The sequence below is a fragment of the Primulina eburnea genome, chromosome 12, assembly GCF_022965805.1.
Source record: "Primulina eburnea isolate SZY01 chromosome 12, ASM2296580v1, whole genome shotgun sequence".
Lineage (NCBI taxonomy): Eukaryota > Viridiplantae > Streptophyta > Magnoliopsida > Lamiales > Gesneriaceae > Primulina > Primulina eburnea.
This window is the reverse complement of record NC_133112.1, coordinates 18,470,916-18,490,803: the sequence shown is the minus strand read 5'-3', so window position 1 is coordinate 18,490,803 and position 19,888 is coordinate 18,470,916. Positions and strand designations below refer to the sequence as shown.

The window sequence follows — 19,888 nt, the reverse complement described above, 5'->3', positions numbered from 1 at the left end:
TCAGAAGGAGGTCCAAATGTTATGATTCACCATGTTCCACTTGGGGAAGAGAACTTCAAGGTATCTGTTGATGTTGTCTTAGATGCAAAAGCACAGCTTCCGATCCCAATTAAGTTTGGACCAACAATCATCAATGATGCTGTTGGAGTCATTGTTGGTTGGCCTAAAGAGTTTGTTATTTTTCCAACGACAAAGGTACTTTCGGTTTTCATTTGACTTTGTGTTTGTAACTGTCATATATGTTGCTCGAATAATGTTTTATTTTAAAGCACTTTTATGAATAATATTTTAAATTGTAGAGGAAGGGGAAACCTCAATCAGATGTGCTTGCGAATGTTCCTGGTCAGCGCGACAATTTCAAAGAAATTGAGAAAACATTACCCATGTCGTGCAAGTATATCTACTCTCATGTTGTTCGATTGCTAAATGAATCGGATACCATATGCATTAATTTTGAGGACGCTATGTTTGGACGTCTTAAAAGCATAAGGTTGCTAAGAGAAGATATCGTACGCTTTATGGAGATGAGGGAGATCTGTGCCAGACAAATTTTAGTTTACATGGGGTATATATAATGTCTAACTTACAATATTTGTGCATTTATATAATATTTTTTGTGGTAGTTCATATTTTGAAAATTTTCTAAACGATATATTTGTGCATCTATATCATGCAGTCACCTTTACAAAGATTTGAAGAAAAAAGACAAGGCTGATTTTTTTTCGTTTGTGGATCCCGGTAATATTCCTACATGCCCGATTGGCACAGATGGCCGTGACTTGTCACAACATATTGCTGACCAATTGGAAGCAGTGTGTAGAGATAGCATATGCTTCATCCCCTACAACACTGGGTAAGAATTTAGTTATTTATAGATGTCTACTTCATGGTACTCAATGATGTAATTTCATTTTTCCAGGTATCATTGGATCTTGACAATCGTTAACGAAGATAAGAATATGGTATATTTATTGGATTCTACGTCTAACAGGATCCGAGATGATACATGGAAAACTATTGTGACAAAGTAGGTAGTAGCTTATGTTGATTTCGAATACATTAACTTAAAAATATGCAAAAAAATAACTTCTTACTTTTTAAAATGTAGTGGGGTGAAGATGTACAATGCCTCTCAGGGTATTTCTAAAGGGCCAGGTTATAAAATATTGACGGTATGTATCGTACTTATTTGTGAATACATGAATTGGTAGTGGTTATTAATTAGATTGTGATTGTTGCATTAACTTTTCAATTCCATTATAGGGTAATATGAAACAAAGTGGTTCGGTTGAGTGTGGATATTGTGTCATGAGGTACATGAAAGAGATTGTCGATTGCGATGATCCACACTTGGAGAAGATGGTGAGTTTCTTCTTCGAATAAATTTGTTGATTGATTGTGATGAATTGTTGTCATTAAGATATATTTTATTGTTGAGATAATGTGTTGCCATTGGTCAATATTTTATTGTTGAGATACTGTGTTGCCATTGGAATATGCTTTATTGTTGAGATAATGTGTTGCCATTGGGATATATTTTATTGTTGAGATAATTGCTTGAGATGAGTTGTTGTCATTGTGATATATTTTATATTAGTGTTAAAAAAGTTAATATATGTTAATATATTTGATACATTGGGGGTTGGTTTGGGATCACGTCTCTGGGACATTGGGAAAATGCATCATTGTAGTTGATAGAATATTATAATATTCATTGTATCCTTTATGTGATGCGAATCGTTTCCATTGCTGCTACATAATTATAGTCAATGCTTTATAAGAACTGGTTTTACTTGCATGATTTGTCCACTGTGCATATGGGCGATAAGGTAGTGGCCTAATTCTAGCATTTTCTTCGGGGAAATGATAAAATGTTCATCTTAAATCTACTCAAGTGCTTACATTCATTTTTCTTCCAAGTTCCAATGAAGCAAACATGTCATTGACATCCACGTGTCCTTTATTTTGTTCTAGTAATTTGCTTAAACAAAAAGCACTATTGAAGGCATAGCCAAATAATCACTGTCTATTGGTCTTCCTTTCCTGTATATATATGTATTAATATCCAGTCCAGCATCTACTTTCCATATTTTCTTTGTTTATTTTTCTTCTTCTCTGTCTTTTCTAGTAAGACTTGTTCATATCGTTTCTGTTTTTTTTTTCCTTCTGTTTTTCCTTATTTTTCTTCTCTGAATGCATGGTGATTGGGGTGCAGTTGAAGGGATCAAACATATGATAAAAGTTTGAATTCAGCGTATGATTTGTGATTGATTGCTTGTTTTGGTGGAAACAATTTGTGGGCAAGTGCAAAAGTTTAGTGTTTTTTTCTTTGATTGGACGGATCACTCTGTTCTTTCATAGATCAATGCTTCCATTTGCAACCTTGTTTTATATTCCTCAAAACTGAAATCGAGTTGATTGAATTTGTTTCCCTGTTGTGCGTTAATGGTCCATGGATAAATAAATTTGCTTGGTGTTCGATATGCTACATCATTTTTCTATTTGGGTGGTTTTTATTTGAAATAGAAGAATCTAATGTATTTTCTGTTTCAAATTTCAGTTTGCAGGATGCATCAAGAATCAATATTACACCCAAAGTCAATATGACGAGGTCAGAAGTGAATGGAGTGAATTTGTTTACTCCCATGTAGGTGCTTAGATGGAAGGTGTATGTTGGGATAAATATTTTGTTTGTCATTGTGGATTTTTGGATATACTTTTGGTTTTCTGGATGCATTTTTTGGGTTACAATTGTGGATTGATGAATATGTAATTACGGATTCGTGGTTATTAATTATTTTTAGATGGATAATTTATGAATTTAATTATAATAGTGTATTAAGTCATATATTGCAATTATGGATTCTGTACAAACGAAGTTGTTTTGCGCAATTACTTCACCAAAATATTAATTACTGAAGTACTTAGAACTAATTACTTCGTCACTAAATGATAATTGTGAAATACCATCATATAAGATGAAGTTATATATAATATATTACTTCATTATTCACTATAATCAATGAGGTAAAACACATTTATTACTTCGTCACTAAATGTTACTTGTGAAGTAACATATTATAAAATACTTCAACAAATAGGATAAATGCTGGAGTTATAGAATAAATTTACTTCAACAAATAGGATAAATTGTGAAGTTGTTTGAATGTATTACTTCTTAAAATACATAATTACGAAGTATTTCAGCTGAATTACTTCTTCTATTATTGAAAATAATGAAGTAAAATATTATAAATTACGTCGCTAAATAATAATTAAGATGAAGTAATATATAATATATTACTTCATTTTTCACTATAATCAATGAAGTAAAGCACATTTGTTACTTCGTCACTAAATGTTACTTGTGAAGTAACATAATATAAAATACTTCAACAAATAGGATAAATGCTGGAGTTATAGAATAAATTTACTTCAACAAATAGGATAAATTGTGAGGTTGTTTGAATGTATTACTTCATTAAAATACATAATTACGAAGTATTTCAGCTGAATTACTTCTTCTATTATTGAAAATAATGAAGTAACATATTATAAATTACGTCGCTAAATAATAATTAAGATAAAGTTATATATAATATACTACTTCATTATTCACTATAATCACTGAAGTAAAACACATTTATTACTTCGGCACCGGTCCAATTCCGGACCGGTTTTCCTCCCAAAACCGGCCAAAAGACTTCGGTATTTTCAATACTACAACTTCGGGTATTATGCGAAGTAAAAGGTACATCTATTACTTCACGTCCATATACTTCGGCACTTAACTACCATATTACTTCAGATAATATCCGAAGTAAAAAGCCTTTTTTCACATAGTGGCACTCAGCAGCCAGATCACCGCAACAAAATGAAACTGTTGAAAGAAGAAACCAAGCCCTCAAAGAAGCAGCTAGAACTATGCTAGCAGAGTCTAGGATCGCTAAAATATTTTGGGCAAAAGCTATCAACAATACTTGCTACATTCAGAACAAGTCCATGATCAACAAGAATCATAAAAAGACTCCATATGAGATCTAGACCGGCAAGAAGCCCGAGATTGGATATTTCCGCATATTCGGTTGTAAGTGTTTCATACATAATAATTGCAAGACACATTTAACCTCATTCGATGTTAAATCTGACGATGGTGTCTTCTTGGGATATTCAGCAGTGATCAAAGCCTATAGAGTATACAATCAAAGGACTCTAACTGTTAAAGAATCCATACCTATTGTATTTGATTATTCATCTATCTGTCCCGATAATAGTAGTAACATCATTCAGGAGTTACATAATAAATTAGATTTTACTAACCTTGAATCTAGCAGTAATGATGAGATAGATTTGAGAAGAACATGCAGACATATCTCTGAAAAAAATCCAACTGTACAAGAACAACCTCATCAGATGGATGACCAGTGAACAATCACCAGCCAGAAACTAATCAGATAGAGGAGGAAATGGTGGAACAAGAAGATGCAACTGCTCAACCAACAAATCCCAATCCATATGGACCATGTTTCCGGTGTAAAAATAATAATCCACTCGAGCTAGTCATTGGTAATCCAACCGCTCCTCTTAGAACTAGAAAGCAAATGATTGATGAATTTATGCATGCAACATTGTTTCTCATATAGAAGCTAAGAAACTTGATGATGCACTAAATGATAATAATTCGTTATATACGATGTAGGAAGAACTAAATCAGTTTGAAAGAAGCAAAGTATGACACTTAGTTCATCAACCTACTAATATGCATGTAATTGGTAATATATGGGTGTTTAGAAATAAGATGCACGAAATATAATTAAGTGTTTATTTCCAGAATTAAGTATTGAATAGAATAAACAGAAAGCATAATAATGAGACAAGCAATAAACAAGATAAAATTTCATTAAATCAGGCTTTGCGAATGGTACATCTGATAAAACACTTGTATCAACTTCAGTACAGTAGGTAACAAACTACTATGCGTGAAACATCACGTTGCACCATCGCGGTTGGTGAACGGGATGATTTTGGAGCTTAGCCCTAATAAAAAAGAACGATCTAACTACTTTCTGTTCATTTTTATACATTATTTAATTCCCTACCTACAACAGCCCTCCAGAGAGACATCCAAGATCCCACCGGTACTGGTCCTCGCAAATTCATCTGAGAAGGCCATCCTTCCCAGATCCTTCTGCTCTTTGAAGAGCATCAGTGTAACATCTACCGTTTTAGAAGTGAAGAATTTTTTTATATAAAGCTCTCTTTTTGAAAATAAACATTCAAATATATCGCATACTTGCAATCCTACTTAAAAATACCATTTAATAAATATCATACGCAATTACCAATAAAAATATAGCAGAGTAAAAATGAGTAATATCCTAACATCAAACAGTAAAATAAAACAGCGTATAGAATACTTATATCCTTTCAATAACATGAAATCATAAATGTGTGGAAAATCAAAAGGTCCTCGGCTCGTGTCCCCCACCACGCTTGCTGACTCAGAGTCCAGCACCTCCAATCTCCTCGACATCGAACTCACCTGCATCACACACGCCTAGTGAGTCTAAAGACTCAACACACCTGTATCATAAATAACAAATACCTATACATATCACACAACAGTGAAAAATATCATAATCAACATATCTTTAATGAACTTTAGAAGCTTAATGTAAATGTGTCAAATGCAATCGTGACGTTACAAAACAGTTAATCATTAATCATCATTCATCGTTCATCATTAATCATTTATAATTCATCATTCATCATTTAGTGAATTCAGTTCATTAGAAGTGACTATCGTACATCATTATTTATGATGGATCCATCATACATAAAACCGCGGTACCCGGCGGCTTCCGGACATGAGTGACATGATTACACATCCACTGTGCCTAGGCCTCATCATCAGCATTTACATATACATCTTAAACATTTAAATATACTTCGATATCCACAACTAATTTCCATCATTCAAAACATTATCGTTTTCATCTCTTATAAAAATCATGCACAAATGCAATTTTCTTTAAATCCAAGCATGCAACATATAATTTCATAAAATCTTAAAAATCGTGAACATGATGCATACAAATTTAAAATATAGTAAATTTGTGCTCATCGAGTTATCAAGACCAAAATCTCACCCCAGGTGCAAAATGACCATTTTGCCCTAGGGAACCCAAAAACTATCGTTTCACCTCTGGACCTATAGCATAGACCCGAAGCTTACCAAACTCTTTAAAATGTCCCAAAACATAATTATAAGTATTCCTAGACGTAAAATCGAGTCCACTTCCTAACTTAACCGATTCATTTTAAAACTTGGACCGAGGTCCAGGTTTTAACTCGAATCGACTCGAAACTTAACCGAATTTTCGCAAACTTAAAACATGACCGAACGACACCATACCAGACCTAATCCACCCAATTCAAACCCCTTAGAACCTTTAAAACCATTTTGGTATGCTGCCGGAAATTTTCAAAACATACGCGCCTCTACCCTAGTTCACCAACCCTCTTATTTTGCTCCTGGCCTAGACCCTATGAACCAGCCATGGCACAGCCACGCTAGACCATCCTAAGAATTCTCTTGAACCCATGAACCCATGGCTGCTCACCCATGCAAGCCGCAACCCCACCCCAAAATCCAAACTCCCGAAACGCACAAACCAAGCATTGTTTCTTCCCTCCCGAACACCAGTGCTTGGGGTAGTTCTAGCACGCAATGATTCCTTCCAAGCATTGTCTTAGACCCACCAGGACCTTTTCTAAGGCTCGGATAGGTCCCTGTGTTGCTGGAAGGCCCTTTCACACTGCTACTCCGAGAACCGAGCCACTCCCATGGAACATAACTCTCGATCCGGCAACCTACAGCCCTAAGACAATTTCTAATCCTCAAATCCACTTCTTGACATCACGTTCAGTGCCTTACTAGTCCACAACCGCATCCCCTTACACAATATACAAGAAAACATGAGTAGGTGATTAGAAAATGATAAACATGCAATAAAAAACGTTTGATCTCTAAGCAAGGGTGTGGATCGCGATTTTCACATACAAAGACACATAAAACAACAGATATACAATGCATGTGATGCAAAATAACAGTATGGGGCGTGCCTTTGATGATTAAAGAACAAAAACGAGAGGCAGGAGGCGCCGAGAGGATTTACTTTGCAAGAACAAGTGCAAACTGAAGCTTCTCAGATAGTGTTTGCTGAAACCGAGAGGAAAAGGCTGAGGGAGGGGGTGTCGGCTGGTTGGGGAGCTTAGGTTTAGGTTTAGGGGAAATTTTGTGTTATTTAAATAGTTAAAAATTTAATTAATGGGCCGTTATTTGTTAATTAAAGGTTTAAAAAGATATTTAAGTCCAATAAGCTTAAAAGTAAGCCCATTAAATCCAAACACACTCCCAAAAATATTTCACTTCGAAAAGTTTGTGAAAATATTAGCATAGCCCTCAAAAAGTCTCCCTATTCGATAAAATTTACGTACTGTTAAAAATAAAATCCTGCGGGTAAAGATGTCCAATAAAATCCAATTTTAGAAAAATATCCTTAAAAACATCTTATATTAGTTAGTAAAAATTAATCATGTAATAAAATAATTTTCCTGAAAATTCTCTAGTCTCCGTTCCTCGTTTGAGCGTGAAATGCACTTAGAAACCCTAATGCATGAACTTATAAATTTCATGAATTAAATCCTATCATGCATAAATTATGCGTAAAATGCATAAAAATAACACATATTGTTAGGATCGATTACGGGGAGCACCGTTGAGCTACAATAGCTTGGTTCTTGAAATATTGAACACCGATGAATTAAATCAAGTTTGGTGTTCAAACCAAGCGGAAAATACTTGAAATAATCCTTCGTAGAAACCGATTAAATCTTTTGTAAAGAATTTAAAATATACAAGTTGAATGAGTAAAAGTATTTAGTTGAAGCATTTTATCAAACAGTTGATATGCAATATTTTGGTATTTGAAGAACACATAAAATGCTTCAACAATGCATCTTTAAAACTATGAAAATGATAAGTAAATGCAATAAAAAAATAGACACGAATTTGTTTATGGATGTTCGGAGATTTCAACACTCCTACGTCACCCCTTCTTCCCCTTGGGAAGGAATTCACTAGAAGACTTTGATTTATACAACACCTTGTACAAACCCATTCAGCTAGGACTTACCCACTGCCTAAACTGAACTCCTAGCACTCAAGATTGTAGGCGGCACCTCACAATCAGCATATTGTTTAATGTCTCATATGCAAAGACTACATACATAAGTTTTACGTCTTTGTGCAAGACTCACTCAACAAATCTGTTAACTTCAACTCTCTCGTATATTTGTGAGTGATCGTGTGTGAGGAATATATCAGTTACAATGTACATCTCAAATGTATCCTCACACAAGGGCTTGTACTCTCAACTAGCTGATTTTTTCTTGCTAACTGCCCATGCTTTGAATCCTCTTCCAAAGCTCTTGTTTGATCTTCAATATGTTGTATTTATAGGCTCCAACACTGATATATACGTTAGACACAAGAATATGACCGTTGGAAAGTTTCTGTAATGTTTCTGGAATTGCAACGGTCAAATTCGTCTTGCTGGACATTTTCCCGACTGGTCAACTATGGTCAACTGGTCAACTCTGATCAACTCAACTGGTCGTTCAGTTCAACTGGTTAGCAGCTAGTTCAGTTCAGCTGGTCAGCAGCTGGTTCAGTTTCAGCTGATGTGCTGAAATCAGTCTAGCTGATTTCAGTTTGTGCATAACCAGTAGCTTCATCGTCATTTATCAGCATCGTAAGCTTCGATTCAGACTTTTACTTATTAGAATGATTTGTAGATCTTTGTCTTATCTTTCCAACGCATACTGAATCGCTTTGTTTCGATAACCGAGCTGAGAGATATGACCAAAATACAGCAGCTACTCAAAAACAACTGATTGCTGTTTTTGTGTGATCAGTTTGGTAATTGAGCGATCAGTTAGACCATGATAACATCCGATTTTGCCCAACTGACGTGAAATACAACTTGTTCCAAATTGAGTTTTTTGATCAGTCCAATTAGAGGATTGTCATTTGGATCATCCAGTTTAGAGATATCTTCAAAACACCGAAGCTTGCCAGAAATTCAGTTTGTGCAAAATTCAGTTTCAGCTTGCTTCTTGTGTTTGCAACTTCACACTTGAGTAGATATGTTAGAAACACAATAACAAGTTTTGTTAACATCAAAATCAAGATTGCAAACATGAAATATTCCAACACATATTTTAAAATAAAATCTTAGATTGCATGCATTCAGGTTACGTGATTTAAATTCCTGGACCTTACAACTCTCCCCCCTTAAATAAAATTTCGTCCTCGAAATTAAAACGTACCAAATAACTCTGGGTAGCGGCTCCTCATCTCGATCTCGGTCTTCCAAGTAGCCTCTTTCTCGGAATGATTCAGCTACTTGACCTTGACCATCTGGATCACCTTGTTCCGGAGTCTCTTCTCCAGTCTGTACAATATCTGAGTTAGTCTCTCCTCGAATAATAGGTGCGGAGTCAGCGGAAGTGGCTCATAGTTAAGCACATGCGAGGGATTAGACATGTACTTCCGCAGCATGGAGACGTGGAACACATTATGAACTCCAGCCAGATTCGGCGGTAATGCAACTCTATACGCAAGTGTCCCAACCCTCTCTAGGATCTCAAAATGGTCCGATGAATCTAGGGCTGAGCTGTCTCTTCTTCCCTAACCTCATTACACCCTTCATCGGTGCGGCCTTTACAAAAACATGATCCCCTACTGCGAACTCAAGATCTCGCCGCCTCTGATCAGCATAACTCTTCTGACGGCTCTGTGCAGTCTTCATCATGTCCCTAATCATGGCCACTAAATCTGCTGTCTGTCTGATAATATCCGGACCCAACTCTGCTCGCTCACCTACCTCATCCCAATAAACTTGTGACCTACACTTTCTCTCGTGCAGTGCCTCGTATGGAGCCATACCTATCGATGTCTGATAACTGTTGTTGTATGTGAACTCCACAAGAGGTAACTTCGGCTCCCAGCTACCCTGGAAGTCGATCATGCATGCTCTGAATAGGTCCTCCAGAATCTGAATCACCCTCTCTGACTTCCCGTCTGTCTGAGGATGGAAAGCAGTGCTGAATAATAGCTTAGTACCTAGCGCCTATTGAAGACTCTTCCAGAATGCAGACGTGAACCTCGGATCCCTGTCTGACACGATGGACACTGGAATCCCATGCAGTCTGACTATCTCTCTGATGTATAGCTCTGCGTACCGAGTCATGGTGAATGTCTTCCTAATTGGTAAGAAATGTGATGATTTAGTGAGCCGATCAACAATCACCCATATGGCATTGAATCCTCCAGTAGTCCTCAGGAGCCCTGTCACGAAGTCCATAGTAATGTTCTCCCATTTTCACTCGGGAATAGGGAGCGGTCTCAGCTTTCCTGCAGGTCTCTGGTGCTCGGCCTTAACCTGCTGACAAGTCCAACACTCAGAGACGAATCGCAGAATATGGGCTTCATGCTCGGCCACCAATACAAAGTATGTAGATCTTTATATATCTTCGTACTCCTTGGATGAATGGAGTACGGGGTGCTTTGGGCCTCGCTCAAGATATTTGCTCGAAGGGAATCATTGTTAGGAACCCATAGGCGGTCCCTTTATCTAACTATGCCGCCCACAACTGTATAGTCTCTGGCCCTTAGCCTTGTCCCTCTCCACTTCTGTAACTGCTTGTCAGAAGTCTGCCCTGTCCGGATTCCGTCTCTCATAGTCGGCTGTACTATCAGAGTAGAAAGATTCGGGGCCTCGCCCCTAGCATAAACTGCTAGCTCAAATCTTTGAATCTCAACCTGTAGCGGTCTCTGCACTGACATTTGAGCAATCAGTGCATGCTTCCTGCTCAGAGCATCTGCGACCACATTAGCCTTACCCGAATGGTAGCTAATGTCGCAATCATAGTCCTTCACCAGCTGAAGCCACCTTCTATGTCACATATTCAGTTATTTCTGTGTTAAAAAGTACTCCAGGCTCTTATGATCTGTAAAAGTCATGCACTTCTCCCCATACAGATAGTGTCTCCAGATCTTCAGGGCGAATAAAATTGCTGCTAGCTCGAGGTCATGAGTCGGATAATTCTTCTCATGGACCTTCACCTGTCTGGACGCATAGGCTATCACTCTGACCTGCTGCATCAGAACCGCGACCAAACCAAGCTTCGATGCATCCGTATAAACCACATACTCTCCCTGCCCTTGTTTGAATGGCTAAATCTTTCACAATCACAACCTTAAAGCATAAGGAATTGCAGCTTCTCCCTAACTCTCTCGTTTCTCGGCTGATGAAAGTGTTGAAAGTGAAGACTCAGCACATTTCTATATATATATGCCATGTGTCATCATAAGAAACAAGGGTGGATTTCTCGCATGCAGCACCGCGGGTGCGCTCCATCTAGACCGCAGGTGCGTTCAAGCTTCGGCAGTACATCCAAAATTGCATAAACGTCGACCGCAGGTGCGGTTGTTTCTGCACCGCGGGTGCGGTTCGAGTTCGTGTAAAATTTCCTACCCTACTGGCCATTCACCACGGGGCGGTATCTTCTTAGCGTGAATGCGCTCAATCTCCAGTAGCAACCCTCAAACTTACTGTCCATGAACCGCGGGTGCAGTCTGATTCATAGTGCTGGTGCGATGTCAATTGTTCAAAAAGCACACCCTACTGCCACTCAACCGCGGGGGCGGTATAAAAAGGGGCGCGGGTGCGGTCACTTCTTCAAGCCACGTTTCATCATCTCATTTAATACCTCTCATTACATATCATGCATACTCATATCTTCCGAATATCACATCAATGAAGACTAATAAATCTCAAGCCTTACACTTGGCAGCCCCTCCTCATAAGTTTCCTTGCACACATGCAAGAAATGACGTGCGGCATCTGGTGATATTTAGCTACCTCGAAAACAAACGACTTCCCATTGGGCGGTCTGACAGAAACTAACCTCTGTCGAAAATCTGTGACTGCACCATGAGAAGATAGCCAGACCATACCCAATATGATGTCTAACTCTGGTAGTGGTAGCACAATCAAATCTTTCTGTACTGCATACTTCTGTAACCGGAGCTCCAATCTCTTCACTATCTGGGAAGTGAACATATGATCCCTGGATGGAATCGATACTCGGAACCCTGAATCCATCGCTATTGTTATCATTCCTAGTCGCTTCACGAAAGATTCGAATATAAACGAATGCGTAGCCCCTGAATCTAGCAATGCATGTGTGGCTACACCTGCAATATATATTTTCCCTGCGACAAACATACCATCAAATCTAATAATGTTGAACTTAAGGAATTCCTTATCGACAATTAACCCAAAATCCTCCAAAAATCACTGAATTATCCCAATCATCATTCCCAAAAATTCGAAATTCAACTTTAGAAAAATAGAAATTTGAAAATTATTCCTTAAAGTTCGAAAAAAATGCACTTCGGTCCTTGAAATTATTCGAACATTACAGTTTGACCCCATAAAATCATTGGTCGATAAATTTGTTCTCAATCAAATAATTACATTATTAATCTCAACTAGGTTTTTACGTAGAGCATGCATCCTAATTCCATCTATGTTGTCAATCCCAATAAATAAATCCTCAAGCAAGCATTAAATCCAAGCAATCATGCGAAAATTAAAATCTTAAATGAAAGGGTTACCGATAATCAGTGTCGAGTCTGGCTCTGCATCGGCCTCCTCGGCATGCATCACATAGGCCCGGCCAATAGTTGGGCCCTTGATCTTATGGCAGTCTGCTGCTTTGTGGCCCTCATGTCCACAAGCCAAACACCTGTAGGTCCCCTATAAGCACTTACCAATATGGAACTTACAGCACTGCGGGCATGTCTGCCTGTCCTCTGGCGCCTGAGGGGGTCTCTGCTGCTGGGGCCTCTTGAACTGACCCTGGGCTTCTGCTGCCCCTGATTCCTCGGTGGTCCAGAGAACTGTTTCTTCTGGGGCTAGGAACTAGACTGAGGCAGGTGCCGCTTCCACTGCAACTCAAAATCTATGTCTCGGAGCGCTTGCTCCACCTGGAAGGCACAGGAAGTGGCCTCATCAACATCACATCCGGTGAAGGGTAGGTCTCAGTCCATCCAAAAAGTGCTGCAGCTTTTGATCGGCATCTCTCGCTATCATGGGAACAAAATGGCAGCCCATGTCGAACTTGCAGATGAACTCCGCCACAGATTATTCCCCCTGGCGGAGACTCATGAACTCTCTCGTCAGGCGGTCCCTGACTTCAGCTGGATAGTATTTCTCGTAGAACTAATCCTTAAACCTGGACATGTAAGGGTGGCCAAGTCCACAGCATGGTCGGCTACCTCCCACCACAAGGACACATCGTCTCTCAACATATAGATGGTGCACCTGGCCCGGTCGCCATCACTCACCTGAAGATACTCAAAGTGTAGCTCCAGCGATCTGATCCACCCCTCAGTTTTGAATGGATCATTAGTGTGTAATTCCTGAGATTTTATCCATGTACTCAGACATTGAGCAATTAACAGAATTGAGATTTCAGGAGTGAAAGTAAGATGCACGTGGAGAAGCCGGGCGCCGGTGCATGATTAGACTAATTTTGTACAGAACGTGCCCGAGCAGTAGAAAAAGACCGCCCAAGCACCAGTGCACCACAAGGTTAGGATTCAGATAGAACGTCTGGCGCCCGAGCGGTAGAAAATGATCGCCCACGCACTGTGTACAACAAGAAGCAATGGGACAGAGTGTTCCACGCCCGAGCGGTTGTTTTTGACCGCCCGAGCGCCGCTTGATATGGATGAAGAATAAGACATGTGTCCGGGGCATGCAAGTTGATATATATAACAAATTTCATTTCCTTCCTTTATCAGTTAGAAACGAGAAAACCTCCTAAGAAACCTCAAAGTTCTATAAAGCGTAAGAATTGAGATTTTACAAGATCCGTCCGGTAGAATTTTTATCCGGGTTGGTTTTCGAGTTCCTCTCGACAAGAGCTTCGACATGAGGTAAGTTTTATTATGTTGTGATATGATTTGAAAATATGATATTGAAGGAATCAGATATGATTCATATATGGTGTTTTTGATATATTAGACATCGTATAATCGAAACCGGATTGAAGAACAGATACCGTATTAAATTGTTATGATTTTCAGAATGAATTTGATTGAGATTTAAAATCATATTTGTATTGTTATCGATTATGAGTTGTGGGAATTGATATCTGTTGATATGTATTCCTGGGTATATTGAGATTGTGTAGTTATGCCGTTGAAACAGAATTAGATTGAGTTCTGATTATATCCAGTATTGATTTGAGTGGTATATTGATATTGTACTCATCGATATCGTCATTGCTAGATTGAGTATTGACAGGCTTCGAACTCAAGATTTCGACTTCATTAGATCGACAAAAGAAAGGTATAAATCAATGTTAACCAGGAGATCGACTCGAGTAAGATTGGACTTGAGTTTCCCAAAAACCACATACTTTATTTTATTGCATTGATGTTTGCAATTCATGAGATTGATATGCTTAGTCTATTGAGTTATAGCAAAGCGTGTATTGAGTCATGGGCGGAGATGCCTAGTCTTTGGCGGAGATGCCAGGTATTTGGCGGATATGCCAAGACACTAGATGTTTGATTTATATCGATGTTGCGTAGGAGCATATCGGCTTCTATTGTGGAGATTCGGTATATTGTAATATCCAGGAACCGGGATCCCTAGATTAGAGATGAGTTGAGTCTGAGATGACAGTCACTAGTTGATTTACAGATTTATATCGATTCATGTCTTTCAGATTTTAATACATGTTATTAATATATGTTTCATGCTTTTATATTTTTTATATGATTGCATGTATACATTGTTTATACTGGGATTATATTCTCATTGGAGTTATCCGATTGTTGTCGTGTTTGTATGTTTTCATGACAACAGGTGGGACAGGATTAGGGTCAAGACAAGGATGAAAGATTACATTTTAGCGTGGAGATCCAAGCCCATAAGTAGAATAGGTTTCAACACTTGATGTATAATTTTTGAACCTTAGTTTGAGATAAACATATGTTGTACAAGGCTTGTAGTTTATTTTCGATATGCATATCAGAATGATTATATTATGTTCCGTAATTTTATTTAAAAAAAAAAATTAGACCCAGTTTATTAAATTGTTCCAATTATTCCCAAGAACGATTAAGAAATGAATTAGCGTCTGGGTCCCCACATAGTGCCCCCAAACTCCTTCGGGTTGAGCTGACGGAACTGCTCAAAAACATCAGTCCGTTGGTGAGACGCCTGCTGGGCCTACTCCATGAGCCTCGCTATCCCCTCAAGTACTCGGGTAACGAGGTCCCTTAGTGGTGGTGGTGGAAGGCCCCTACCACCCAAAGGGATATCATCCTGTCTGTCCGCCCTGGGCTCGCGCCTGGGAGGCATATATGAATATAGTCCAATTTAAAATGTAACCCCTCATGAAATTTATCTAGTTTTTTAAACAATAAACCTTAAAGCGTAAAAGCAGTTAAACATGTACATTAAATCATGAAAGCATGCATATGACAACAGTAAATCATTTTAAACATTTAAAACGTAAAAGCTTACAGACTTGAGGCTTGAAGACTGAGCGGCAGAAGTTGGCGGTGGCACAACCCTATACAAGATCCTTGCTCTGATAACAACTGTAATGTCTACCGTTTTAAAAGTGCGGAAATATTTTTTTTTTATAAAGCTCTTGTTTTAAAAATAAACATTCAAATAAATCAGATGCATGCAATCCTTCTTAAAAATACCATTTAATAAGTATCATAGGCAATTACAAATAAAAATATAGCGAAGTAAAAACGAGTAACATCCTAACATATACTAAAATAAAACAGAGTACAAAATACTTATATCCTCTCAATAACATGAAATCATAAATGTGCGGAAATCATAAGGTCCTCGAGTCGTGTCGCCCACCAGGCCTGCTGACTCAGAGTCCAGCACCTCCAGTCTTCTCGACATCGAACTCACCTGCATCACACACGCCTAGTGAGTCTAAAGACTCAACAAACCTGTACCATAAATAAAAAATACCTATACATAGCACACAACAGTGAAAAATATCATAATCAACATATCTTTCATGAACTTTAGAAGCTTAATGTAAATGAAACGTCTGTAATTCGTTTTGCTTAAAAAGTACTAGAGCTTTTTTTTAAAGCCCTTACTAGCATTGGCCGAACACTTGCATAAAATAATTAAAGTATTTTTGACACCGTTTTAAAATAACCCAACCAACCGACATTTAAAAATCCAAAGGAAAATATTTCAAATCGTAAAAATCGTCAAACATCTATTAAATCTAAAAACATTATTTGAAAAGTATAGCCCATATTATAACCTCTCAAAAACAACTCATAAACATAAATAAAAGTCATAAAATATCTTTAACACACTTAAAATCATAAACTAGTGCAGAAACTAGCATCGGTCCACGGGTTATGTGTACTTTCAGTCCAGCAAAGTCAACAATCAAGACCTCTATTAACATTATTATCGTAATCGCCTGCATCATTCACACCTAGTGAGTCTAAAGACTCAACACGCCATAATTTTGATAACAAGTACTACATATACAGATCACACACAACAGTGAAAATACTTGTACTTAAATTATAGTTTTCATGAATATGCATAAACTCTAAGCAATAACATTTTCGTAAACATTTTCATGATGCATAAACTTTAAATAAAAACATTTTCATTATGATGCATCAACTTTAAACATAAACATTTTCATAAACTTTTCATAAAGATGTTCATAAACTTTAGCATAAAACACTACAAGAAAAAATGGTTATACTGACATTTTTTAGTGACATTTTTTAAATAATGTCGTTATTAAATACATATCATGACATTAATTACACATAAAATTTTTAATAAAAAAATTATAAAATTAGATATGTTATAATGATGTTTTTAATGAATGCCACTAAAAGTTCTTATTTTTCACGCTCATTTCCAATTTTTTAATCTCTCACTCTCACTCACTCTCACCCTCACCGCCATACATCTCTAAAAAAATTTATCTCTTCAACAATCTCATTATCTCACCCCAAATCGGCTTCCTTCTAATCCTTTGATCATTGCACAACACCACCTTCTGCCACCAGAGCCACCGTGAATCATGGCTCATGACATGTAGCTTGGTCTAAGCCATGAATCGAAGGATTTGAGCCTCGATTCACGCGACTCGAAGCCCTAGAGCGATTCTTGTTTCTGCAATTTCTTGTGCTGTCTTGTTCGTGATTTCCAGCCTAGTTCTTGGTGAGTTTTATTAAAGTCGTAATTGTAATTTATAGAAAACGTGTTTTTCCTATTCTTGAACTTCTTCCTTGACTTAGTATAAATAGGCTAGAGTCTTCGGTTGTATTTTTTTGCGGGATTTCTTTTTCACCTCAATAAACGGTTTTCAGCAATGGGAATTTTCCCCACAAAATGGTTCCCTCTTTTATCTTTCAACAAGTTTTCTTCAAATTTATAGTATTTTTACCTGTTGTTGAGCATTAATCTAATTCACGATCGAGCCCAACTTTTCCCTGTTTTTTCTCACGGTTTCAGTGGTGAACAGTGCCTTTCGGCATGTTCCGCCGATGCTCCGCTGTCTTCTCGGATGTATAGGCCTACGACCAACAATTTCATTATTTAAGGCTATTGATCGAATCGCAAGATCTTGTCCTCCAACAAATTAACGTGGCAGTTGCCAATGTCTTTTGCTGGATTAACCAAATGATCTTACTGTTGTAGTTTTTTGACTTGCAACATGCTGAGTGGAAATATACCTGGAACAATCATGAAGGATGGAGGCAACATGTATGTTTTGTATTTTAATAATGATGGGAAAATGTTTTTGGTTCCTTTTATTTCATAAACTAAACAATGTACCTCCTTTCAAATTCTTGGCATTAAATTAACAGTTCTTGCTTTTTATTCTCGATACTTCACATCAACAGTTTTGAATTCAAGTTCTCCATCTAAAGCCATCATTTATGGACACTTGACAGAATAATGAGTTTCTTTATTTTCTTTTATTTTTTTGATTTTGGATTCTGAAGGTTTTCTGTAGGATGTTCAAATGGAACTAATAAACTTAAAGCGGCTTAGTTGAATAATATTTGTCTTTACTGATAAGAAATTTGTTCAACTCTATTCCCGTGTTGCTAGAACTCTGAAAAGTTGACAAATGTTCACATTATCATGCTTATTATTTCCAATATATTTAGTTGTTTCTTGCTTCTTTTTTTCTTGTAGTAGGAATCGAATCGTTAACTTGTTCAGAGGCTCATCAAAAGTGAATACACTGTAAGCTGCATTTCTGCTACTTTTTGTTTTTTGCCTCATTAATGGTCAGTAATATGGACTAGTGTGAAATTTAACAAGTTGGTAAACTTGAGTTCTCTCTGATGCTAACTCTTCCCATGCTTGACCTTCAACAGAGGCAAAATCCTTCCATGTACTGAGGATTTATTTTGTCCTAGATGTAAGTATGCTATCCTTTTCTTCCTTCGAAAAAGTAGTATGTTTTTTAAGTGAACAAAATGTGATTACATCATTTTCGTAATTTGGATTTTGATTATCCTTCATTATTTTTGGCTGGTTTCAGTGGATAGAGCCTCTCTTCTCAATAACTTTCTTTTGCTTGTAACTTGAGAATTATTAAAATTATGGTGGATTTCTCAGTGTGTTGTTTTTGGTTAAATAGTTTATACCATGTCTTTTATCATGATGCTGAGTGTCGTGTTATTGCAAGATTGAAGAAGGAAGGGATGAGGCTAGGTCATTATTCGCACATACTGAAACACAGATTCTTTTGTCTTTTGCTGCTCCAAATGCTGCTGCATTAAGCAATGGGAAAAGAGTTTTTTGACTTGTTCAGTTAACTTTGTTCTTTTCTAAATTCTTACTCTAGATATCTAATTTTGCATGCTTTCCTTTGCAGCTGAGGATGATGAGATGAGACCAGATGGGAAAAGAATCCGTTCAGGAATCTCGAGTAGTATTATTTAGGATCTTATAGACTGTAATGCTTTTCTTCGCAATAAAGGAAAAAGCGCCATGAATTTGAATGCCACTAAAAGGATATATTCTTGTAGTGAACATTTTCATATAAACATAAACATAAAATTAAACACATTCGTATTCATATTTATATTCATATCAACATATTCATATCATCATATTCATATCCATATTCATATTCATATTCATATTCGTGTTTGTTGAATTCAGATCGTGATTGTGACATGTATTCGTATTGGGAGATGGATCCATCTAGAGAAAGCCACGGTACTGAGAGGCGGGGACACCAGCAACACTCTCACCGATCAATTGGTCCTTGACCAACGTAGTAACATATTAACGTATTCGTATTCGTATCCGTATCCAAGGAAACACGATCGTCAGGCTCCCACTGGGACCAAAACCCTCACGATATCTCCAACATATCATCGTATTTTGTCACAATCCCTTCACGTCCTTCAACATTTCGTATTTCCGTCACTTGATAAAAATTAAACATGGATATAACGTTTTTTTTTAAACCAAGAATGCAATATATCTTTTAACGTTTTTATTTCATCGTATAATCCCATAAAAATTTAAAATAATAAATCATAACATATTAAATCATAAAATCCATAAACATTTTAACACCATAAATATGATAACCCAGGATTTTACGATCCGAAGCAAATCAAGTAAGTAATACGAACTTGAAGTTTAACTCAAACTAAGCTCGCAAATTTTCGTTCCAACTAGATAACCTGAATATT

The 19,888-nt window shown here is 37.3% G+C and overlaps 1 protein-coding gene and 1 long non-coding RNA gene across 3 annotated transcripts; both read left to right on the top strand.

The window, feature by feature from the left end:
* The first annotated feature begins 560 nt into the window (after positions 1-560).
* On the top strand, positions 561-2,802 carry LOC140806712 (uncharacterized). The gene is made up of 6 exons (XM_073163252.1): positions 561-565; positions 677-853; positions 920-1,027; positions 1,109-1,172; positions 1,264-1,362; positions 2,561-2,802. Exons 1-6 carry the CDS (start codon positions 561-563, stop codon positions 2,657-2,659), a joined length of 552 nt encoding a protein of 183 aa, XP_073019353.1. The 3' UTR covers positions 2,660-2,802.
* A 14,240-nt stretch (positions 2,803-17,042) lies between these two features.
* LOC140806541 (uncharacterized) lies at positions 17,043-19,258 on the top strand. Of its 2 annotated transcripts, XR_012112581.1 has the most exons (3): positions 17,043-17,930; positions 18,369-18,419; positions 18,554-19,258. It is a non-coding gene; the product is annotated as an uncharacterized lncRNA (long non-coding RNA). The 2 variants fall into 2 exon arrangements; XR_012112580.1 differs by having other exon boundaries at positions 18,369-19,258.
* Positions 19,259-19,888: the final 630 nt, after the last annotated feature.

What these genes read in the sequence shown, in the direction of transcription:
- LOC140806712 (XM_073163252.1), top strand. An exon ending in TGGAAAACTATTGTGACAAA is followed by an intron (nt 1,028 to 1,108) that starts GTAGGTAGTAGC and finishes TTTAAAATGTAG; the next exon opens with TGGGGTGAAGATGTACAATG. An exon ending in ATCCACACTTGGAGAAGATG is followed by an intron (nt 1,363 to 2,560) that starts GTGAGTTTCTTC and finishes TTCAAATTTCAG; the next exon opens with TTTGCAGGATGCATCAAGAA.